The sequence below is a fragment of the Aplysia californica genome, unplaced genomic scaffold (assembly GCF_000002075.1).
Source record: "Aplysia californica isolate F4 #8 unplaced genomic scaffold, AplCal3.0 scaffold00397, whole genome shotgun sequence".
NCBI classification, from domain to species: domain Eukaryota; kingdom Metazoa; phylum Mollusca; class Gastropoda; order Aplysiida; family Aplysiidae; genus Aplysia; species Aplysia californica.
The window spans coordinates 334,544-359,533 of record NW_004797667.1 but is presented as its reverse complement, the minus strand read 5'-3'; the positions used below and the strand labels follow the sequence as shown (position 1 = coordinate 359,533).

The following is a 24,990-nucleotide window of genomic DNA, read 5'->3' as shown; positions in this document are numbered from 1 at the left end:
CTTCAAAAACTCAGTAAAGCGCTATCGGGAAAACCCGCGATGTAGTCATCGGTGACCCATTTGGTTATAGGCAGCCAATCACATGCCGCCTAGCGATCACGCGCCTCTTGCGTGCCGGCACCTCGCGTTTGGAATGCGCTATCAAGTTTCTAGATCTAGGGTTTTATCAATGGATGGGTGGTAATTTTAAGTTGGTACGGAAAATCTACTGAACGCAGAGATCTGAAATTTTACAGCAATAAAGAAGACATGTGGGGCACTTGTGTGGTCGGCGATCAACCCGCAGCTCCGCGTAGTTTTCGAACTGCAGAGGAAATTCGCACAAACACGGCAATATCTCCGGTTCTAATAATCGTTCGGGATTGTACGCTGGCATGTCGTTAGTTTAACCTTTCCTCTGGTTGGTTGCCGAGTTTCATTTATTTTCGTCGAGGAGTTTTCCCGTAACTAAACTTAGAAGAGTCACTTCTTATTCCGAGCGGCCCCAAAAATACCCCTCGCGCGGAGGCCGATTTCCGGCACAAGGCCCAGCGGGCGATTGGCATTGCTATATATAAATTCAAGAAAAATGCTCTTCGGAGACCTAGTTGTAGACCCACTGAAACATTTAATAAACTGCGGAAAGATGACAAGAAAATAAAGTCATTTTATGATCTTCACACAAGTTGCACTTGCAATTTTTTGGACAAATTATATTTATAGTCTACCTCATCTATTATTTTTTCACACATGTTTCTTCACTATTCATTACATTTTGAGTTATTATCAACTAGCAATTTTTTTTGATGAGCATAATTTTTTTTAAATATTGAGTCAGACTCATTGGCCATAAATTATATTTTTTTAAATGGCACAATTTGATAATGTAAATGTAAAAATATCCAGAAAATAACAACATTAAATTATTAGGTACTGAAAGTGAAAGACTGAGGAGAGGCTTAGATAAACTCTGTTCTCTACTACTATACTACTAACTAGTAAGTTTGCGCAAAACTGATTTAAGAAAAAGGTTGTCTCATAAAAGCAATTGTTATGATGAGATTTATTATTAACTCTGGAATATATAGCTAGATGCTGAATCTAACATCAATTAGAACTGTGCAATTCAAGCTTTATATCAATTCCAAAGCCCAAGGGCATAAATAGCTAGATCTATATGCTGGCTTTTTGACTGTTTCTAGCCTACTACAGCTGAATTCTAGAAGGTAATCTAGATTTAGCTATCATTTGCACTATTCAAGAGCCAAATATGGTAAAATAAAAGCAAAACTGTGAATTCTTTTGTCAGTCCGTTCATAATTTCATAGCCGCACGTATTATTATTATCTGGAGAAACAAGTAAAGCGCGAATAAATGCGATGCCGGCGCAATACGTTATCACAGTGTGCAGGAGAGAGTGGGGGCCCCGGGGCGCTGACCAGCCGATTCGGCGTTTCGGCTTTATGTATGCATTTTTACGGGAAGTGCCGTAGCGTTGTGCGAAGTTCAACCTAAACAACTCGGGTTCAAAAGAAACTAGAATGGATAATCTATAACTTTTGAAAGATTCATAAATATACAGCCAGTAGTTTTCATTTTATCGCGTTGTAAAAACTGCCTTGTTTTCAGACGCAAATATTTCCAGTTCTACTGAACCGATTTTCACGCGAAGACCGTCATTTTGAAAACATTTCTTTTCTGTTTAAAAAGATGTATCGGGAGTGTTAGTGCAATTCGCAAAAAAGGAAACAAAACTGTGAGTTGTTTAGACCCACCGTAGCGCGAGGTTTCACGGCCGGTCACAAAAGTCTACGGGGCGTACCGCGGCCGATTCGCCCTGCCGCGAGCGCGTTCACTAAACTGCCTACTTTTAGACCGATCCAGAGTCATAATCTACACATCTATATATTAGTCATGAGTTATACTTGAGAACTTCTACAAATTCCAGAACATTGCAACATACTATTTAAATTGATCGGTACCACTGAGCTGCTATGAGAAAAAGGTGTTTCATAGTCTGTCAATCCCTCTTTGACATTACAGGCACTGGACACCAAAATCTAGCTCAGTCCAAAGACAGCAACTAGTAATTTCTACTCGGCTGAACAGGCCTGATAGCAAAAGTAAAAACGAACCAATACAAATTTTACTTTCTGGTTTTCCTTCCACTAACATTATTCACACATGCAGAATCTCTGCCTGTTCCCGATCTACAGCTGTTGCCATGGTGATGGTGCGGGTGCTGTTTGCTGCGATGATAGTGTTGGCAATCGTTCGCATTACCTCATTCAGATCATCCACATCACTCTGGACAGTTCTGAAAAACCAATGAGAAAATTCAATTATCAACACACACATGAAAGTTGCTTCAGGTCAAATGGAAAGAAAATAAAAGAAATGAAAGTGTCCTAAAAGAACTTGATACACAGCGTAGTATGGTTTCTAAAGTATATGGTCTCCAGGCATGATAGCCTGGTGTGTGGCACACTCGGGCACGTCAGGACCCGGAAGACAATTGTGGCCGGCCACTGAGAAAAAGGTAGGGAACTTACAAAGTACCATTTCAAAGAAATGTGATGACCATAGAAATAAGGAAAGGAAATTGTCACAAAGACACCTCAAGGCCCTCTGCCCACCCATGCCTGTTGGGTCTACAACTTCATGAAATAATATACCAAGGCAGAGAGCGGGGAAGATGGAGGCCTGTTGTGGCAGAGTGGGGCACCAACGGAGCGGTGGTGACAGGTGACGGGAGACAGTGACAGGTGATAGTGACAGTGACAGGTGGTAGTGACAGTTGACAGTTACAAGTGACAAGTGACAGTGACAAGTGATGGTGACAAGTGACAGTGACAGTGACAGTGACAGGTGATAGTGACAGTGACAGGTGATAGTGACAGTGACAGGTGATAGTGACAGTGACAGTTGACAGAGACAGTGACAAGTGACAGTGACAAGTGACAAGTGACAGGTGACAGAGACAGGTGATAATGACATAAAAGATATATCTTGACTTTTGAAAAAAATAAACAAGGACAACGGCTATTCTGCTTGTTTGAATTGACCACTTTCCCGCCACTCTCTGAAATGTCGGTGGCCTAGTGGATAGGCTACCGGACTCATGATCGTGAGGTTGCGGGGTCGGGGGTTCGAGCCGTGGGCCCGACGTTGTGTCCTTGGGAAAGGAACTTTACACGAATTTTCCTCACTTCACCCAGGTGGAAATGGGTACCCGGCCATAGACAGCGAAAGATCTTGTCAATATGTTATTGTTTTAGTGCCTATAAATGACAGCTTGCACTGTTTGCTTCCCAGGAAGTTGAGTTTGTTTCAGAATGCTCTCAGGTCTGCTGGGGTAATAGTACAGATTGTGAAGTGCATAGACCTTGCTGTTGAGCAAGGATTTGCACTATACAAAGGCTATCTCTTTTTATTATTATTAAGCTCTTAAGCCAGATAATATAGGAAAACTGGCAAGAATTGGGATGAAAAATTGACCACCAATGGAAAAATAGCCATTAAATGCTTGGAAAAAGAATAACAAGGCCTAAAAAAAACAGAGAGGAAAGAAAAACAATTAACTAGACGCACCTTCCAACATCCAATGATTTCTATGACCTATAAAGCATGTAGGCCTTTTATTAGAATACCCTCAGGACTGTGACTGTGGTTCTATTAGTGAGTGTAGGCAAAAATTGTGTACGAGTAGAATGTGAGTGGAAGAGAGTATGTGTTTATGAATGAGTGTGCTCATATGTGTGTGTGTGTGTGTGTGTGTGTGTGTGTGTGTGTGTGTGTGTGTGTGTGTGTGTGTGTGTGCGTGTGTGTGTGTGTGAATGTGGGTGTGCCTGTGTGTGTGCCTGTGAGAGTGCATGCGTGCATGAATTTGTACGTGCGCGTACGCACGCATTTGTGTGTGTGTGTGTGAGCGCGTGTGTGCGCTGTGTGTATGAGTGGCATCATTAATCTAGTGTCTAGTGGTTAGGCTTCCAGACCATAATCCTGACCTTGCAAGTTTTGGGGGTTCGAGCCGCAGGCCCGACATTGTGTTCTTGGGAAAGGCACTTTACACAAATATTCCTCACTTCACCTAGGTGGGAATGGGTTCCCAGCCATAGACAATGAAAGAATCTTGTCAGTATGTTTGTGTTTTATCGCCTATAATGCTATCAGGTCTGCTGGAGTAATAGTGCAGATTGTAAAGCACATAGAGCTTGCTGCTGACCGTGGATTTGCACGAAACAAATACTATCTATTATTATTATTCTTTTCAGCGTCTGGACAACAAAGATTTACATCTTATATTATATTACCTTAAGCATCCTTTCACAACAAATTCATTTAACACAGCAGATCATAAACTAGGAGAAACCTCAGCAAGTAAAGGTAAACAAAAGGCTATACATGTGTCCTAAAAATCACTCAAGATGCTCACACATTCTAAAATATTAAAACTGATGTACTCATTTTAGATCTGTGTGCATTTGACAGAAGGCACATACTTCCCAAAAGCTCCCTTGGTTCGCTTGTGCATTTCACTTGATAGCCTCAGTTCCAAGGGAATATAGTGTAACATCCTGACAGATTATCATATATCATTCATATGTGGCATGACGCGGTGGAATTGACGAGCGCCCGATTTCTACGCATTATAACACATATGTACCTCACTGAAAACAGTCAAGAACACATTTGCAGAGGAGTGAAATGAGAAATTAAAGGCAAAGAAACTCTCCTCTGTGAAAACAACATTCTAAACAATAACTGATCCACTCAGCTAAAACACCCCATGCACATTGACATTCAAAAGTCGGGGGAACCACAAACCTCCATGACTGATTTGAAGTGTGCACAGCAGTTGTGTGGATATCCATCTGCTTCTGCAGCCCACTTATTTCAGCACGCAATGATGTCAGGCAAGATGATAGTTGATCTAGTGGTCTGTAACAAAAATTAAAAGAAAACCAAATTTCTAAAAATCAGAAGTGATATTTGGTAGAGTGATCTGTAAGAAGGGTGTTTTCAAACTTAAACTCATAGAGCGTTTACTTTCTGATTCTCAATTGCCATTCCAAAACCTAGTTGAGTAGAAACCTGTCCAAGATGACTGCCCAATGTCGACTGGTCTTCTTGGACAATGTCATAATTAAACAGGAAAATTGCATGGAAGATTTGGGACGCGGTTGTCAGTACAGATGATAGTCTCGGACAGAGGGTCATTACAGCAAATTTGACTGTGTTTTGCAGTGTCTTAAAAACTTCTATACAAACTCCAGATAGAGGTAAAAGGAAACATTTTATCTCAGTTATACTCCTTTTCCTCTTTAAAAACATGAACCAGATAAATAGCAGTCCAACATTAAGGACTAATTTATAAGAATATGTATATGAAAAAAAGTTTGTTTCTGTTTTTGTGGGTTTTTTGCAGCTTAATCATTTTCAATGCACAGGCAATGAAAAATTGAGAATAAATACCTTATTTTAACTTCTGCTCAGTACATTTCTTTTTAAACAAACAATAATAATTTCATATCAAATTTTTTGGGTGCACAACTAAACAAGCCCCTCAAGTTAAAAAAAAAAAGATTTTTAAAATTTTCCTTTGTGAATCAGTTGTAATGAAAAACATCCATGAAAGATAACTGGTATTTGTGATGAGGCAGTCAAGCATTTCACACGCAGGAGACCCGAGTTCTATTCTCAGGTGGAGACAATTTTTGTTGAGTATCTCAGTCTTTCTGATGGGATGTTGGATCCCTGTCAGCCCCAGTTTGACCTGACAGAGTCAAAGCCAGCATCCAACATGATCTAAATAGTGTCAATATGGGCATAAAATAAATAAAAAAACAGAAAGACATCCTTTATAATTCACAACACTTAACAGAACATGAGACACAGCCCTACTTGCTGTCCAATGGGGTCACTTTGGTGTCCTGGATGAGCTGCTCCACAGAGGCCAGGTCAAATGGCAAGGGCGGGATGACCACTTTACGCTCAATATTGGCCTGAACACTCTTGTCAATGCTGCCATTCTCGTTCAGTCGTTTGGTGAGCTGCAACAGAGACCAATGTCAAAAATCTAACTGGTGTCATCGAACCAGTTGTCAAAAGAACAACATAACCACTCAAACAACTGAAAATGATTAACACCCAATTCCCACAATACATGATATCCTATGAGAAAAGGACTGCTTCAATCCTGTCAAAGTGAACTGGGGTTGAGATAGTATTTTCTTGCAGAAAGACGCAGATCTCAATAAAACATCTTCCCCACAAAGGAGCAAGGAGATGAGCATGACTTCTACGTCACAGTTGCCAGTTTTTCTCAGTCTTTCTTTTTCTTCTGCATACCTCTGCTTGAGCTCAGAGGGTTACTGGCTGACTTCATCTCACAATGCAGCTGATTCTTACAAACAAAACCATTTTACCCATTGTAAATATGGGCATGGCCCTTCAGTTACGTCAGTTTGCCATAGTGAAATATCCTTTTTGTAGTGCAGATACATCTTCCTGCCTTTGACACAAGAGGCAGAATGGGTATAGGCGTCCATTTAAACGAAAATTTAAAATTTTTTAATTTTTGCAGATACGTCGGTCTGCCTTGGCACGGCAGAGCTGCTAGCATGACATTCTTAATTATATAATTTCAATCCAAAATGGACATAACAAACGTCAGGATTCACTCCAAAAACATATTGTGGGAGCTAAGGCAAAGGGAAAGAGAGGAAAGGGGAGACTTAAATAGAAGATGGGAACAAGACATAGAAACCAGGCTTGGAATCAAAATAATTCAGGCAGGCAGAAAGGTAAGAGACAGACTGTTTTTATGCAGAAAGGTCTGAGAAGCAATGTCCAACTATAGGAAAAGCTAAGACGAGAAAGAAGAACCCAAAATGAAGGTAACAATGGTCAGAATAAATACTTAACAGTATCTTTTTTTTTTTAAATAGCACCAGAAAGATTAGAAAATACACTCTTAAAGCCCACAATGAGTAATTCACTTACAAAACTATACTTTCATGTCCAGAGGGCACTAATCCTTTGAGCCCCGAGTTCCCCCTACAAGACCAAGCATACTGAGCTCCCTCTTGCTGACAGCTAGATTTACATCACTGCACATTCAGGTGTGCATTCAGGGCACAGAGGGATACAGGTACCTCACACTCAGGAATGCACTCACGTTAAAGGGTTAAATCTATTCAGATAGTTGTAAGCCTCCGTTAGACAATATCTGCTGTGGATGTTGCACCATTGGTAAAGTTAGGCTGGGGCCTCCACAACAGTGCCATCTATCCTACCAGATTGGCTGCATGTGTTACAGGTCAAGGGGGAGCACCAGCCGCCCGTATAAGAACCAACACACAAGAAAACAGTACCTTGTGATGCTGCACAGAGGCCTTGAGCGCTCCCCTCAGCTCATTGACCTGTGACCTCTGCTGTGCCTTCTCCTGTCGCAGGCTGCTAAGCTCCCCCAGCAAACTCTCAACCTCCGTCTGTTTGGTCTGGAGACAAAGTATAGGAGCAAACTTGTTGGGGTTATATCATTATCATCATCACCAACTGCCTTTCTCACCCCCCCCCCCCCCCCCCCCTAACTTCTGGAGTATAGGCTACTAACAAGAGTTCAGTTGGAGTTATGAAAGCCCTTACAAACAATAAGGATCATTTTGTGCTGGGAACAAGCCAGTCAAAAAGACAGAAGTAACAGCGAGATAGTAAAGAAAAAAGACCATCCAGAGTGTGTTTGTTTTTTAGTTCAATTTGAGAAGAAAAAAAAGCATAACAGCATGAGAGTGGCCACTTAGAGCAAGGAAAAAAGCAAGATAGACTGAAACAATAGTGGGGAAAGATTAAAAAGTAGGACCTACCAGTCACAGCTTCCAATCAATTGCAAGAAAGAGCACTACTGACAGACAGAAACATCAAAAGAGAAAGAGGAGAAATAAGTCAACCAATATGGGACCAGACAAGAAGAGGGAGGATATACAATGCATGATAAAACAAAGAAATAAAATATAAAATGTATGTGTTTAAACACCCCTATAAACACACTTTAGATCATCCAGGTGTAGGCTTCAACCTGGCCAGTTGGGCCAACACAAGCTGAGTGGGACACAAAATCCCAGTAGACAGACCAAGACTCAATCAAAATTCTCACTATACCGGAATCAAATTCATGTGTGCAATGACAAAGTGCCTAGCAACTACACCCTAGATGCCAGTAAGATGAAACAGTCAGAGGATGGACATTTAAAACAAGCTGAAAGAGAAAGGTCATGCTAAAGTCAATAGCAAAACAATAATGATAGATAACACCATCAGTCAGAGCGACAATAGCCACATTTTCCTAAGGACCAGATTGAGATAAGATTTTCAATGAACAAAAGAAAAAGCGGACCATAACAAAACGCTCACCATCAACCCAATGAGGAAAGAGTAAATAATGTAAGGGGTCAAAAAGAAAAAAAAAGAAAAAAAAACAGCATTTAAAAGAAGAAAAAAAAGGAAACAAAGAAAGGAAACCAAGTAAAGTACAGAAAGCACACAGAAGGCAGATTTGGTGTGCATCAAAAACATTGAAAGGCTCATTATGGGAAAACTCCCCTTTCCCTTCTTTTTCATTCAACTTTCCACAAAATTTGGCTATTGTCAAGAGCATTATAGCTTAATACTTGCTTACTTGATTTTCACTTTAGAAGATTGGGTTGAAAAAAAAAAGACACCTAGAAAAGGGGGAAAGTCAAAAAGCTAAAAAAGGTATAATAACCATAACAGCCAGTACTGATCGTGCTTGAAATATGAAAACAAAAGACCATACGGTAAAAGAAACAGACAGGAAAAAAGATACTGATCCTATTGATATCATCATCATCCGGTGCCTAGCATGGACCTCCACTTCACCCTGTCCTGCGCTGCAGCAATGGTGTCTGTTGTTCTTGCTGCTCCCAACCATGTTGTCATCTTGTCCAGTATCTTTTCCCTCTGTCTGCCTCTGCCTCTCCATCCATCAAACTTTCCTGTTGTTACAATATTCTCTAATGCTTCTTTCCGCATTGTGTGTCCGAAGAAATTTGCCTGTCATTTTCTTATATTCGTGATAAATTGTCTTCTATAATTTGCTTCAACCAGGACTTCTTCATTTGTTTTTCTAGCTGTCCATGGGATACGTAGCATGTGTCTTATGAACCACAACTCTGTCGCTACAATTGTTCTTTCCAGCTGTTTATTGATTGTCCACGCTTCGCACCCGTATAATAGGATTGGCTCGATGTAACTTTTCAGTACTCTTTTCCTCGTTTCCAGTGACAGATTGATGTTTGTTAGTATCTGTTTCATCTTGTGGAAGGTTGCTTTTGCTTGGCAAATGCGGCTTTTAATTTCGGTGTGACATCTACCATTTGATGATATAATGGTCCCCAAATATTTAAAATGTTGTACTTGCTTGAGGGTGGTATCATTGATTTTGATATTGCATGTTGGGATTGGAGTTTTTCTGCTTACCACCATCGTTTCGGTTTTGTTGATGTTTAGATATACTTTATTGATATAATAATCCACAAAATCAACTCAAGCAGAAAAGACAACAACAAAACCCAAAAACATGCTGTTTTGGCTTGTGAGGCCATTCTTGCCTGCAGAGAGATCTTCATGGCTTCCACCTCCTCCTGGGCCCGACTCTCAGCAATCTGGATCTGTTCCTGAGCTGCCTTCACTTCCTTGGACTTTTGATTGCACTGCCACTCCAGGTTCTGGGAAAAATAAATAAATAAATAAAACAACGTGTAAGGGGGAAAGTGGGAAGTAGTCATTTATACAGACGGGTGTCCTGGACAGATGGTTGTTAGAGCAGGTTCAACTACAATTTGTTCGTTTGGTTTGAGTAAGCACACCACAACAATAATGATCATTTATTGCAGGGAGAATAAAAAAAAGACAGACAGAAACAACAGAGGAAAAACAAAAAAGGAGGATCTACTAGTGGCACTTTCAGCTATCTGCATATGATATCAGGTGAAGACTCAAAAGCACAAAAAGGAAAGAAGTGATAGATTTCAGTCCAATTCAACCTTACAATTAAAGCAAAAGCTTAAAGTTTTATATAGATTACACTTACCATCACAACAAATGAAAAAAATATATATATATCAGCCTTCAACTCCATGTGATAATGTGAATGAAAACATTTATTTATTGGATGCAAAACTTGAGCCACGCCTTAGCTATGATCCATACAGAAGAAAAAAGGTGTGGGATAATTAAAATTTTAATTACTTTCCATTTCTACAATTTAATCCCTTCTAACATAAACTTACTAAGTCTGGTACGTGAAAAGCAGGCCATAGCTCCTTGAAGTTCAAACTCTTTATCTCCAGCGGCGCACAGTCAGAACTGCTGTGCCAGTGAGCCGCTGACAGCAGCTCGGGCACATTCCTTTATAACAACTTCGACATCAAATTACTTTTCAGCAATGGTTTCTTTTACTGGAAGTTCATTCATTTGATACAGCACTATCATAATAGGTTCGCTAGTTTCGATTTAATGACTCCTTTAGTGACGTTTTAGTCATTTTTAGATTTAGTACCAAACAGGGGCCCCAGGGTAGTAGGTTTACCCCCGCCGGAAATAAAGAGTTAAGAATACAAATAAGACTCAAATTTTAGCAAATTTGTAATTTTACTCTTTATCTCTTTCCTTTCATGTTCACATTCACCGAAGCAAATAAATGTGTCATGATGCGGTGGAAACAGGCACTCATCAATTTTTAGGGCATGTTAAGTTATTTCTGTAATCTTATAGCCTGTTAATTTTTCGTGCTTTAGATGAAAAAAATACACATCTATCTTGAATAGAAGTCGAGATATTTGCAATTGAATGAGGTGGGTCACCTGATTTCAGAGGTAAAATTAGCGAGAAAATGGCTGCCAAAGTTTGGTAACCACCAAAGATTAAGAGTCCTTGGAAATGACACATTTACATTTTTGTGCCTTTAATCAATGTTTTCCAGTAAAATTCAAACAAAAATGTGTTCTTAAATGGATATAAAAAAGAAAATTAGCTAAAATTTCCCAGAGGCCAGAAAAATGTCAGTTACTTTAATTACATTATTTTGATGGGTGCCTGATTTCACCGTGATGCCTCATACATATGTATTCCCATTAAAACATTCACAAACTCTTGCTTAGAAACAGGCACATGAATGAATGAATGTATGAACGCATGAATGCATATCCACATGCCTGCATGCTCTAACACACATTAACACACACATGCACGCACGCACACATGCACGCACGCACACAGACATCCACGCACACACACGCACACACACACACACCCACAAACAAACACACACACCCACACAACCCATCACCTGGATCTGTTCCAAAAGCACAGGTTGCCGTGCTAAGTTGTCACTGAGGTCTCTTTTCACACGCTCCAGCTCCCCCTCCAGAGCACGGGCCTGTGCTGAGCTCTCCCTGGCCTCTGTCAGGTGCATCTGTGACATTTGGTTGGCCGTTTCTAAGTCGGCCATAGCCAGGGTGGCCGCCTGCTGACTGGCCGACAAGTCTTTCTTCAGCTGCTCTAGTTCCTCTCGAATCCCCTCATTTTGTTTCTTCACTCGCTTGTTCTCCATGATTTTTGTACCCATCTAAGAGGTAGTAAAAAAGATGACACAACACTTTGTTTGTTTGAGTAGAGAGAGGTACAACAGTGTTTAGCAGCAGCTATGGTGTAAAGGTTATGATCTTCACCATGCATGGAGAGAACAGGAGTTCAATGCCAAGGTTGGAAAGATATTTTATTGATGTCTGTCAAACTTGCTAAGACAGAAACCTGCCGAAGGCAGAATCTTGCCTTGGACAAGTCAATCTGCTTCCTGAAAGTAAAATTCTGTATGTTGAACTTGTAAAGAATAAAAGTATAAAAGAAAAGAGTATTTTTTAAATTGGATTGTAGCCATCTGAAAACAAGGCCCCCACAAAGTACGAAAAACAGTCGCATACATAAAAATCAGTAGCACAGCAGGTTGAAGAATCAGCAGTCAACTACCCCTGAGATCTAGCAGGGGAATGCAAAGAAGTAGAAGGAAACTTGACGAAAGCGGAACTGAAACTAAAAACTTGCACCCTTTCATAACAATCAACCTGTCCAACATAAGAAAATTGTGGCTATGAGAAAGCTCTGATTTGGAATAAATAATTGACAAACATCAGTCACTGAAAGGAAGATAGGCTTTAAATTGGGCCATGATCAGAAAGGACACACCCCAGTGACCACCCATCTGATCCCCGTATCACCGACACTTGCTTGACATTACTTGAGTCTAAACTCACTACTTACTTCGCCACTGGAGCCCCAGTGCACTATCACAGGATATAAAAGGAAGACCAATACAGGACCCATCTACCATAAATTCACTCACTTGCTTCCTGAGTTCTCGCTGGACCTCCACTTCCTTTTCCACTGCTGTCTCCAGGCCTGAGATCCTGTCCAGAAACTTGGCATCTCTCTCCTCCAGGTGGCGGCCCGAGTCCTCCACCGTACAACGTAGGTCGGCCAGGGCTGACTCCCTCTGGGCCAGAGCCGACTCCACCTGGTGGCTGTGTTCTTTCAGCTTAGCGTTCTTCTGGCTCAGCCCTGGAGTAAGATTACAAACCACGAGTGTAAACCACTAATGGCGGATGTATAAGTAAGGTTGAGTGATTGTGTGCCTACCCCTGTGCTAATGTCTATGTGCATTATGAGAGTGAGCCTGTATGCAAGTGTGTGTGTGTGTGTGTGTCTGTGTGTGTGTCTGTCTGTCTGTCTGTCTGTATGCATGTCTGTATGTCTGCATTTGTGAGTGTGTGTGTGTGTGTGTGTGTGTGTGTGTGTGTGTGTGTGTGTGTGTGTGTGTGTGTGAGTGAGTGTGTGTGAATGTCTGTGTATTTTAAAGCAAAAGTATAGATGAATATATGAATGATTTTATGAACTCGAATGTCACCTAAAATTTTATTATTTATATAAAAAGCCAAGAGCCCAAAAAGGGAGTGAGTGCCACAGAAATTTACTTATCATTATTATTGTTTTGTTGGGGTTTTTTGTCCATTGTCCTACTTTTATGAAATGTTGTTACGTATATGACATACTAGCTGGGCTCCCTTTCGAAGAAAGGAATGATCAGTGCATTAACATCAACTGAATATCATTAGTCCACTACATTTACACTCTACTGGAATGGAGTAATACATCTTGAGAGAAAAGTGACACATGTGTTTCCAAGCTGCCAAATATATAATAGATGCATATATTAATTCTCTATTACGCTTTCGTGGTTGTACAGAAGCGTGTTGATTGTTCCCAGTAGCAAGAAAAAAAATTTCACAAAGGAGTCAAGAAAAAGCGACAATGGGCATCAAAAGAAAGGATCACAGTCAAATTTAGCACCAAGTAAAAAAAGAAAACATGAGGCTAGATCTATGCGGGTCGCAAACTTAAAATAGTGCTCAATATTGCACGACAAGGCGTGATAGTATCGAACGGAAGTACGACTTGAAATAAACAAACCTGGCAGATTTTCTAAAATTACAGAGACAGAAGCGTCAGCCTACAAACGCGATCGACAAAATAAAAACATTTAGCTTTTTGCTGCAAAACTGTCTCAAAACTGAAAAAACGAAGGGCGTCATGATCTGGAGAATATTTTTAAGAATCTATTGGCGAAAACCGCATGTCGATTGATCCAGCCATTAAAAAGCCCTTTGAATAGCAAAATTCTGCCACCACAAATAGATAATAGAAGATTGTTAGACATAGTTATGGTTGAAAAAATCACTTGGAAGTTGCTTGTGGCTCCTACTACAACAAAAGATGACTTTGCCACATATTGAACACTTAAAAGCTTCATTTCCACTAAAGGGCTTCTCTTTCGGCCTCAGCATTTCCAATTCATGGAGCTTCCGATGATTTGACGCCCTCTGCGATTGCAGTTCTCCAAACATTATCTTTAATAACCAATGTCCAACCAACACAATCCTCAGCTTAAGAAGGCAACACTCAAAGCAGAAGTTTTTCAACAACTAACCAAACAGAGTTGAAAAAAGTATGTCAAACATGACGAAAAAGAAGGAAAAAAAAAGCATGACTTCTCTCACCCATGACACGCCCCTTCTCCTTCTCCAGCTCTAGTTCCAGCCTCTGATTGTCTGCATTGGCCTCCACCAAGAGATTGCGTTGAGCATTCAGAGCGTCTAGCTCTGCCATCTGTGTCGTCAGCCGCTGTTGCAAAGTCTCGACTTCTGCCACCTTCTGGGCCTGCAGCGTCAGCAGCTGCTGTTCAAGGTCATATTTCTCATCTCTCTCTCGCTTCAATTCCGTTGCCAGGTTCTGTAGAGGGGCATGTACAGGACTACATACAACAAGACAAGACTAAATAAGAACAGGTATGATACTAGGATAAGATAAAACATAAACTGCAGCTAACCCTGTCCAAGATGACCACCCACTGTCGAGGAGAAGAGTGGTCATCTAAGGTGGTCATTATAAAAAGTTTTTAGAGAAGATTTGACCGTATATCAAACTGCAATGGGCTGGCTCACTTTCACCAAGTTGCCAGCAGCTGATGGCAAGGTGGGGCCTTCCTGTGCCCTTCTCCCATTCCAACTAGACAAAGCGTCAAGGACAACCATGGAAGGAAGACTAAGGTAAGGTAGGATGAGATAGGATATAACTTAAGGGAAGACCCGGGTCAGCGATCCAAGGCAATATCGATACAATTTTTCAAACTATCCAACTTTTGTTTTTTGCGGAAAAACATCCTTTGACATCTGTTCTATCGAGTCAAAATGAAGAAACTGTTGAAAAAACACACTAAATGGCCTAAAAGGGCGTTTGAAAAGTGCAAATTGCTTTAAAAATCCTTTTAAAAATCCATATTTTTTCTGTTTTTCTCAAAATCTACTTTTTGACATATGTGACCTCCTGGGTGCAAGGAGTTTTCAAAAACTACAGAAGCTAGAAGCTTCAAATTTGGTGTACAGGAGCTTTAAGATCAATTCTGGGGATCTATGAAATAGAATTGGGAAATATTGGTAACTTAAGGAAATATTCAATTTTTTTGTAATATGTACCCCGAAACTTCGTCAACTGACTCTAGGGGGTCCACTGACTTTGGGCTCACTTTTTTAGTTTTAAAGATAGGTCAAAATCCTTTCATAGATCCCCAGTTCATATAGGTTTGTACTTGTGTGCCAAATTTCAGGCTGATAATTCAATATTTACTATGAAATTCTTCTGCACTAAGAAACTGGTTTGAAAATCCAAGATGGCCGCCACAGAGACCCATTTTAAGAAAAATTCAACAAATTCACCCTTAGTACATCCTATTTACCTATGAACTTCTTGCACAATTACTTGAAATTGAATAAAAGTCATTCGTTTAGAAAATTTTTCCAGGAGTGTACGTCTCCCCTTAATAGACCACAATAGAAAAGTCCCTGTGCAGATCTATTTAATTAAATGCCAAACTCTGTCCACACTGTACCGATCCTTTAAAAAAATCACAAGAACATACCGCAAGCCACAAACAGTCAAGAAAACAAAAACATAACATTTCAAATTTAACATATACACACACACACACATCTCCCTTCCCTACCCCCCTCTCCCCACATTTCAAAAAATCATCCCTCCAACCACCCTGCTTCAAAATAAATAAAATGAAATAAAATGTGAGGCATTGCGGTGAAATCAAAGGCGCTCGTCAAAATAACGAAATTGGAAAAAAGGGCATTTTGCACCAGTTTGGCAGTTTCTATAGATTTTTTGTTTTTTGGCTGAATCCATTTTGTGTCCATGTAAAAATACCGCTCCATTTGAATTTTACGGAAAAACGTTAATTAAAGGCACAAAATATGTCATTTTGCAGTTTCCACTGACATTTTAGCTATTGGAGTTTCCAAACTTCGGCAGCCATTTTTTTGTTAACTTCACCACTTTTTATTTGAAAGCAAGGCAAATAAATTAAATAAGCTTTCAAATGATACCAAAAACTCCACATACCCAAAAATTGACGAGCACCTGATTCCGCCGCGTCGTGACACAAATAAGCATTACCTGATGAGTTTCACCTGAATCTCTTCAGCAAAATTACCTTCAGCTCCAACAACCTCCTCACCTGAATCTCCTCAGCAAAACTATCTCTTTCCTCCAGCTGTGACAACTCCTGAGAGCGTCGGGCAATGCCCAGCTCTGTCTCCAGCTGCTGTTTGTCCACTGTCAACTTGAAAGTTCACAAAGAAAAGAAAAAAAAAAGTTGTGCGTTGTTTTCCTTACATATATGACACCAAAATTCTTGACACAGTAAGCTGTATCCTCTGTAGAACATTGATTATACTTGCTCACACAGAAGAAAAAAATGTATAAAACCCTAATTTTATGTGAAACTCAAGAAAACTGCTGGATCATCATTCCTAAAAACCCTTTTTCTCACTGTATAAAATATCAAATGAATAAAACTGTCATTTATCATTACTTAGAAAGGAATATGAAACGCTTAAATTTTTTTTTGTGGGGATTTTGGAAATACTTTTCTTTGGACACAGTCAAAGCATCCTCATAATAACACTTACAATCATCTATCAATTCTTACCTCTTTCAACTTTTTATCCAGCACATCGACATTTTCATCATATGCCTTCTGTCTGTCCAGCAACTCCCTTTTCAGTCTGGCAATTTCAGTGTGCATCTGTTCGCGCTCCAAATCAAGGCTATTGGCCTCCTCCCTCTCTGTCTCCTCTAACACTTTGATCCTTAGCCTCAAGTCTTCTATCTCCCCTTCGTAGATTTTAATCTTGTCTACAGGAACGCTGTCTTTGGCTTTGGCAACCATGGCCTCTAGTTCTGAGACCCTCACCGTCAGTTTTTCCTGAGCATTGGAAAAACCAGAGTTAGAATATTCAACATTGTTCATTTTGTTTGGTTTTTGGGGGGTTTTTTGTTTGCCAAAAGATTCATTTGACTCATAGAAAGCACATTTTTCAAATTAATGTCAATCAAACATCATATGATTTTGTTGTTGAATCATAGTCTGCTGCCATATTTTGCCAATAAAAAATTATGACAAAAGCAGCACGGAGGAGAACTTTCTATTTTTAAATGTAAGTGTTTTTAATGCCTCCCTCCCCTCCCAATCGACAGAATTTTGATCATTTGGGAGACTGACTTTGACTCTGCCTGTCAGCGCAGCAGAAGTGTGACAATGACAATGGCAATCTTTATTCATCTCGCAGGCAGAAATTTGTTTTGGTCGCATACAATGGCAGTAGACGTTACAAAGCTTAGGTGCACTCACGCTTACGCACAACAAGACCACAAGACCGGTAGTCAGTAAACTCTCTCTCTCTCTCTCTCTCCCTCTCCCCCTCTCCCTCTCTCCCTCTCTCCCTCTCTCTCTCTCTCTCTCTCTCATTCATTTGTAGATCTGTCTGTTCTTGCTTTTTTGGAAATGTATCGTTTACTGCGGGTCGATAATAGAAATTCCGATGTCAGTGGGTGGCTATGGAGATACTCTACTATAAGAATTCTAACCACACTCAAATGGACTCAGGTCTTCTGCATGTAATGACTTTGGAGAGATCCGAAGGAAATATTATAAATGCAAGAAATTGCAAGACATTTTTTCCATCGTTGGTCCCAGCAAAATTTTGAATTTTATGAAGGCCATTGGCCTTTATGGCAAATTGTAAAGTGAAATCGAACTATTAAAATTTTTTATTGTTATTTATAAGAGTTGTTTTAAATTGAAAATATATTTACACCGAATTATTAGACTTTAAAATGCTAAAATATTACAATTCGGTGTAAATATATTTTCAATTTAATCGAACATGATGTTTTTTCCTGTCTCTGATAGTGTGTGAATTTTCTGTTGTAGCCTAACTATTTTTGGGTGTAAGAGTGTGTAGTTTGTGAGTGAGGTGATGCAAGACAGAGAGTCAGAAAGGATTAGGAAAGATTTGTTCGGAGAATTTTTACGGAGTCCAGTGCCATGTCAATGGCAGTGGCCTCCGCAGAGAAAATGGAGGCTTCAGAATGGAGTCTCCTCTGGTGTGTACTGTTGGGAGATAGGGCTGCGGCGCTCACTTCATTGTCTTTTTTGGAGCCATCCGTGAAGATGAGCTTCGCACCGGGGTATTTATCTATTAGTTTTTTGTATTCTGCTTTAAAAGTTTTGGTGTTTGTGCTTTCTTTGCTGTGTGTGGTCAGCTGTAAGTCTACTTTTGCCTTGGTGAGGTGCCACGGAGGGAGGTCGGGGAAAAGAAATTGTTGGATGTCTTGTTTGGAAAAGTGTATGTTTTTGAGGTCCTCAAGGATTCTGAGGCCGAAGGGTTTGATGAGTTTTTCATTATTTTGGAATTTGTTTATGGTTTCTGGGTTTGTTTTAAAAATGCTGTTGTGCACTGGATTTTCCGGTGTTGAGCTCTGTTTAACTGCGTATTGTAGTGAGAGTTGTGTGCGTCTGAGTGAGAGTGGTGGTATGTTGGCCTCGGCCTGGAGGCTCTCCACCGGAGAAGTGCGGAAAGCCCCCAGAGCGAGGCGGAGTCCTTGGTTCTGTATAGGGTCTAGCATTTTTAAGATGTGTGATTTTGCCGATCCGTAGACTTGACAGCCGTAGTCAAGCCTGGACCGGACAAGGGTTGTAGGTTTCAGTGTTGTTTGAGTGGAAGTTTAGGTGTTGTTTTTCTCTGTTAGTTTTGATGCTTTGAAAAGTGGTGTTATAGTTTGCTTGGAATGAGTTTTCGGCGAGAGATGTAGCTATTGTGTTTGCGATGTCTACTTGTGTTTCAGCTGTGGTTCCCTCCGGCCTCTGGACGTGCCGAATGGTGTCTGTGAGTCTACTTAAGAAATTTTTAGCAATTTTGAAAACTTGATTGAGCGGTGTCTGGCTGCTGATTTTGGAGATATATTATTGGAATGATTGTCTTTTACTCTCCCTGAGGCATCTACGTGCCACAGCTCGAGCCTTTAAATAGTTTATCTTGTTTTCTGTGGTGGTGTTGTTGACGGCTTTTCGATACGCTGCCTTCTTTTTCTTTACTGCATCCTCACATTCCCAAGAGAACCAGATCTTGTTCCTCCGGGGATTTGTTTTTGTTTTTGGAATGTGTTTGTGGCATATTTCTAAAAGCTTTTCGTGGAATTTATTGTAGTTGAGGTCGAAATTGGGATTAAGAATCTGGGAACATTGATTGGCAAACCCGTCCCAGTCTGCTTTTTTGAAGTTGAAGCGTTCTGGGATCGGGTCGTTTTGGAGGCTATTGTTTTTTAGAAGAATTGGGAAATGGTCTGTACGGTCATCCAACACAGACCACTCAAGATCTGGGACTAGGTCAGGGGTACAAAAGGTGAGGTCAAGGGATGAAGTGCCATAAGTGGCTCTGTTTCTGTAAGTTGGGGATTTATCATTTAAGAGACAGATGTTATTTTGAAATAAAAAGTTTTCTATTATTTTGCCTTTCTGGTCTGTAGGTTTGTCTCCCAAATGGGGGCTGTGGGCATTGAAATCACCTAGCAAAATAAAGGGTTTTGGAAGCTGAGCCTTTAAGTCATTTAGTTGGGTTATTTTGAGGGGGTAATTTGGTGGGATATAAACTGAGCAGATCGTGATTGGTCTGTGCAGGGTGACCCGTACGGCAATAGCCTGGAAGGTCATCTTAAGATGTACTTGTCTGTGGAGTGTGTTGTTGTCGGTGTAGATGGTGGTACCACCGGAAGCAATCTGGTTCTCCGTGTGAATGTGATGGTACGCAGTAAATCCTATTAAGTCTATGGTTGAAGCCGGGGCGAATTTTGTTTCTTGAATACAGGCCACCCGTGGGCACAATGTGGCCTGTAAATGTTGCAATTCTGCAATGGAAGGTCGGATTCCGCCGGCATTCCATTGCAGGACCGCCATTATGATTTTTTAGTTTTTATTTTGGAGCTCAAAGGCCCCCCGGCTTCGAAGAAACACTCTGACTCCTCCTTGCGGGGGAGGCAGAGTGTTTTCTAGGTTGCCGTCCTGGATTGGACGGCGGTCTAGTGGGGGAATTGGAGGAGTGACAGACTTCGCCCTTCCCGGGGTCAGGCCAGGGAGGGGGGATCGGAGCTGTCTTCCTCCACTGGTTGGTGGTGGGGTAGGGGGGGTGTCTACTGGAGAGGGAGGGGGAGGAGGAGCAAACGGAGGGAGCTGGGAAGAGGGGGAAGGGTGCACCTCACGCTCCATCAGAGGGATGAGGCGTGAGGTGGAAGAAGAAGAAGAAGGAGGAGAAGAAGAGGAAGAAGAAGAGGAAGTGATAGAGGAGGGGGGAGGGGGAGGAGAGAGGGCGGAGGGATAATCCACCCTGTCCTCCCCTAGAACCTCAAAGCGGTTTGTCAGAGATATCTCGGTGGAAGGAAGAACCTTTTTAGTTTTAGTCACAGAGACATGCCTGTTGACCGTGGGCTTTGGGAGGTCAGCAGTAGAAGGACTTGCCGACCTCGTGGCTTCCCGTGCCACCTTTGCGTATGACCGGCCAGGGACCGGGGTCACAACTGGCGGGTACGTAGCTTTGCGGGCCTCCTGAAACGAGCAGCCATTTCGTACTTTATACTTATACTCTAGGATTGCGCGTTCTTGGATCCAAGTCGGGCCATCCTTACTAAAGGCTGTGTGCTGGCCGTGGCAATTGGGGCAACAAGTACTAACCTTGCATTCCTTCTCAGGATGCCCGGTCTTGCCACAATGAGGACACACGGCTGCGAGTCGGCATCTCGACTGACTATGTCCGAACTTCTGACACTTGAAACAACGCAGAGGTTTCGGTACATAGGGTCGCACGTCTAAGACCAAGTACGATGCCCGAATGGTGGCTGGAGGGCGACACGAATCAAAGGTCAGGATGACCGTGTTGGTTTCGAGGGTGGTATCCCCCCGCCGGAGAGTAATCCGGCGGGTGTGGGTCACACCTTCGCAGTTCGCCACTATTTCCTCCATGCTGCAGCCCTTTAGTTCATGGCTGCGGACGACGCCCTTCGAGCAGTTCAACTTCTGGTATCGTTCGGAAGTACATGGAATACTGCCGAAGGTCGTGATGTTCAGAAGTTTGGCCACTTCAGTCTCTGTTGCGCACTTGACGAGGAGTACACCAGAGGACAGCTTCTGGACATTCGTAGGAATGTATCCCAGAACCTGTCTTAGTGCATCTCCCGTCTTGAACAGATTCAGATCAGTGATCTTCTTCTGTGCGTCTTCGTTGCTGCTGATGGCCACGTACGCCTGCTTCAGAAGCTCCCTGGGAGAAGGGAGAAAGGAGGCAGACGTAAAGGTCCTTTTTCCAGTTTTGGAGTTTTTGCTCGGCTCGGCGGCCGCACCCGCTTCCGCGAGCCGAGACTTTTTGACGTTGGGAGCTGGGGAAGGGTCTTTTAGAGTTTTAGAATCCATGAGAGTGTTCTATTTGATTCAACTCCAGGGCTCCCTGCCCGCCATGGAGCCCAACAAGGGGACACATTGCTCGGATGACCAGAGCTGTGCCAGGGCTACCCCGGAGCTATACTCTCAACGAGAAAGTACAAGACCCTCCCGTCAAGATTGACCCAGGGCTTGATGGGGTTTCAGCTCTCAACCGATTGAGTGGCATGGGCCGTGCCACCCTCCCGTCTAAGAGGAAAACCTGGGCCAAAGAGGTGTGTTGGCGAGGGACAGTCCGTGGACTGATCTCACCTCAACCGCCAGGTACCCGGTTTCCCTTCGCACGGGTCGCACCTCACGGTCAACGAGGCACCCACTCTGTGGGATGGGTGACCTCTCGTTTTGCTGCACATGAGGTCAGCGGTGGTAGGAAAGATAGAAGGAGAAAGAAAGAAGGAAGGAGAAGAGGAAGATACACCAAAGTAAGCGTCGCACACGGATCCCAGAGGGTTGGGTCTGTGAGTGACACTCCGCCTTTGAGGGGGTTGCACCTTCTGCAGACGAAGCAGTGGGTCTATTTATATCCCCCCAACCCACTGGGGGTGAAATAAAAGTCTGTCTCTCTCCCCAAACCATGAGGTATATAAGGAAGAGACCCTGTCCCTGGCCACCTCCTCCAATCTTGGCCTCCTTTTCTTTTTCCAGTTTGTCTCCAAATACCATGCCTGATACTGATAAGGAAATCTGGTCTCTGGCATTCTTAAAACTGTCATATCTCCATGGTCATGTTGATATCTTCAGCTTCAGCTCTTTCCAACATTTCACTATTATTAATTTCGTTTTATCAATAAAATTCATCGTAAAATTTCATTTGGCAGCTTTTTAAAATTTTTATTGGATTACTTCATATGTTTTCCATATCTTTACACCATACATCAGTACTGTCAAAACATTGCTATTTTTAATTTTGTTCACAGTGCAGTGAATCTTTGAATTCCCAATTGTTTTCAATTTCACAAAAGCAATCCATGTATTTTAAAGTCCTTGATGAACATTGACTAAGCAGCGGGATTCATGGACCGACATCTACAGTCCAAGTAGTCTCGTGACATTTATTACTCTTCTTTATGCCACCACAAACTGCTGGTGATATCAAGTAAGTAGTTAGCAGGAAACCAGTACAATATGGCCATATTTCGGCGAGAGGTTCATTAAGACAAGAAACAAGAAAACAAAAAAAGGCGCATACCACATGTGTACCATCTACAACACTATAATTTGGTAAAAGAACAAACCACTAACAAGTACCTCCCTCTTTAAGAGAGGCGCCTGCTTTGACTGCACTTAAATCTTGCTTATATCCCATTTTACTAACAAGTTTTATTCTTCTTTCAAAGATAGATGTGGTTAGTAGCCACAGTGACTGTCTTTTTGTGTACACGTTCGTCAGATTATAAGGGTATATGTATTTGAAAGAATTGTACATTGAATAGGCCAGTATGCATGAAATTTTGATTTAAATCTTATTCTATTGTGAAACGCCTTGAGTCACCAGAGAGTGGGTGCTATAGAAGTAATCCTTATTATTATTGTTATTATTATTATGTTTCTTACCACAGTCAATGTAGCCTCGGCAACGGCTTGAGTCTTTTCATTCAATTCTTGCTGCACTACTTGGACCTGGATGAATAAAAAAAATACTGTCAAATCAAAACTACAGTCCTTAACCCTATCCGTACGTCGTGTTTTACTATCGTATCCATACGACCTGGGGTGCCCTGTGCCCCCAGTTTCCAAAGAGGAAATTTGCTCATTAATCCGATCCGTATGCTGTGGGGTAACAAAAAACCTCAAGTATTCGAACCCACGGCTGGATTCGAAACGCTTTAAGATCCAAGATGGTGGCAACTAGATTTGTAGTCTACGTGTCGAGGGTTCAACTGGCTAAAACTAATGTTGCTCAAGCCTTCATATTTCACAGAAAGTTGGGTCTAACATTAGCTCGTTCTCTCAGTTCTAGAACTTTGTTTTCTTAGATCTAGACCTAAGGAGGCGGGGAAGAACATTCTCAAGGTAGGTAATCGAGTCCATGATTGATTTGAAAAATAAAATAAAATAAAATCAGGTCAATTTAAAAACCAAATCAAATTAAATCAAATCAATTTGAAAAAAAGACCAAATCAAATTAGGTCAATCTAATGAGATCAATTCAAAAAAGGTCAAATTTACAAACAAGATTGAATCAAATCAAATTAATTCAATATATAAGGTCAAATCAAATCAGGTCAGTTTGATAATCAAGATCAAATAAAATCCTGTGAAATTACTGACCCTCAGCCTTAGTTCATTCTTCTCTCCCTCCAGCCTCGCCTTCTCTCCCTCCAACTGGTGTTGTGTGGCACTTTGTCCATCCGCACTGCGGGTCATGGCATCCACACTGCGCGACTTGATGTCCAGCTCATGCTGAGAACGGTCAAGCTCCTCCTGGGGACAGCCAGTGAGGGATTCAAACTCTGGCTTGATTGAACCTGCTTTCAAAAAAGTCTGTCCAAGACAACTGTACAAATGACCAGTTACCCCACTGTGTTTTTTTATTTCATAATAACCCTGTCTGAGTGGATCATCTGTCTTAGATGGCCACTTTCCTCCTAGACGATGCTGAGTCCTCTTGGACAGGTTTTTTTTTTTTTGGGGGGGGGGGGGGGGTTGGGTAAGTGTTCTACGCCACTCGCAACTGCATTAGGTCATATGAGCGCGCTGGACAAACCAAACATTTTCAGATGGTAGGATATTTTGAATTTTGCCCGGGCGGTGGCTGAAGCCTGCTCTTATCAATTTTGGACCACCAAGGGATCTTTAACGTGCCTAACTTGCACATGGGACCTCCGAGATTTGTTGCCCTTGTCCGAGAAGGCTAGGTGTATATCTTTCATACTATAACTATAAGATCAGGGGTGTGGCTGAAAGACAACAGTAAGAAGGAGCCAAGGAGAAGCAGTAGAAAGGCTGCAAAAAGAGTCAGGAGCCCAGAGGAGGGGACAATGGAGGTGACGGGGTAGGGGCAGAAATTGGAAACAAAAGCAGACGACCGAACATTGTTAGAGAACAGGAAAGGATGTGAAAGGAGAACATTTCTAGAGAAGAAAATTTTCCGTCGCTATCCGGATTCGAACCCGGGAACTATTGAATGCGAGGCGAGCACTTTAACCTCTAGGCCAAAAGAGCCCCCCCTTGGACTGGTTTCACTGTATTTGTGAGGGATCGTGGTGAAATCAGGCACTCGTCAAAATTATGAAACCGAAGAAATCAACACTGGCAATTTTCATTTATTTTTTTTATTTTTTTTTTGCTCAGCACCTTTTATGCCATTTAAAGATTCATTTCTCTGTGGATTTTATTGAAAAACATTGGTGAAATGTATACAGTGTTAAGGTTTAATTTCCAAGGACTCTTAAGCTTTATAAGTCACCAAACTTTGGCGGCAATTTTCTCCCAAATTTTACCTTTGAAACCAGGTTACCACCACCTTCAATCACAAACACCTCGACTTCTATTTAAAATAGATGGGTACTATTTCAACAAAACCAAGACAAACGAACAAG

At 41.6% G+C, this 24,990-nt stretch overlaps 1 protein-coding gene across 1 annotated transcript in view; it reads right to left on the bottom strand.

Moving 5' to 3' along the window:
- Positions 1-418: 418 nt before the first annotated feature.
- The window catches only part of LOC101846517 (golgin subfamily A member 3), a 79,660-nt gene continuing 55,088 nt past the window's right edge, over positions 419-24,990 (bottom strand). The window contains exons 14-25 of the mRNA XM_035971212.1: positions 23,720-23,872; positions 23,003-23,068; positions 16,610-16,885; positions 16,136-16,240; positions 14,115-14,346; positions 12,404-12,618; positions 11,351-11,629; positions 9,612-9,728; positions 7,356-7,481; positions 5,884-6,032; positions 4,807-4,920; positions 419-2,296 (exon numbers count right to left, since the gene is read on the bottom strand). Coding sequence (XP_035827105.1) covers positions 2,158-2,296; positions 4,807-4,920; positions 5,884-6,032; positions 7,356-7,481; positions 9,612-9,728; positions 11,351-11,629; positions 12,404-12,618; positions 14,115-14,346; positions 16,136-16,240; positions 16,610-16,885; positions 23,003-23,068; positions 23,720-23,872 — 1,971 coding nt within the window. The 3' untranslated portion in view covers positions 419-2,157. The remainder of the gene's footprint in view (positions 2,297-4,806; positions 4,921-5,883; positions 6,033-7,355; positions 7,482-9,611; positions 9,729-11,350; positions 11,630-12,403; positions 12,619-14,114; positions 14,347-16,135; positions 16,241-16,609; positions 16,886-23,002; positions 23,069-23,719; positions 23,873-24,990) is intronic.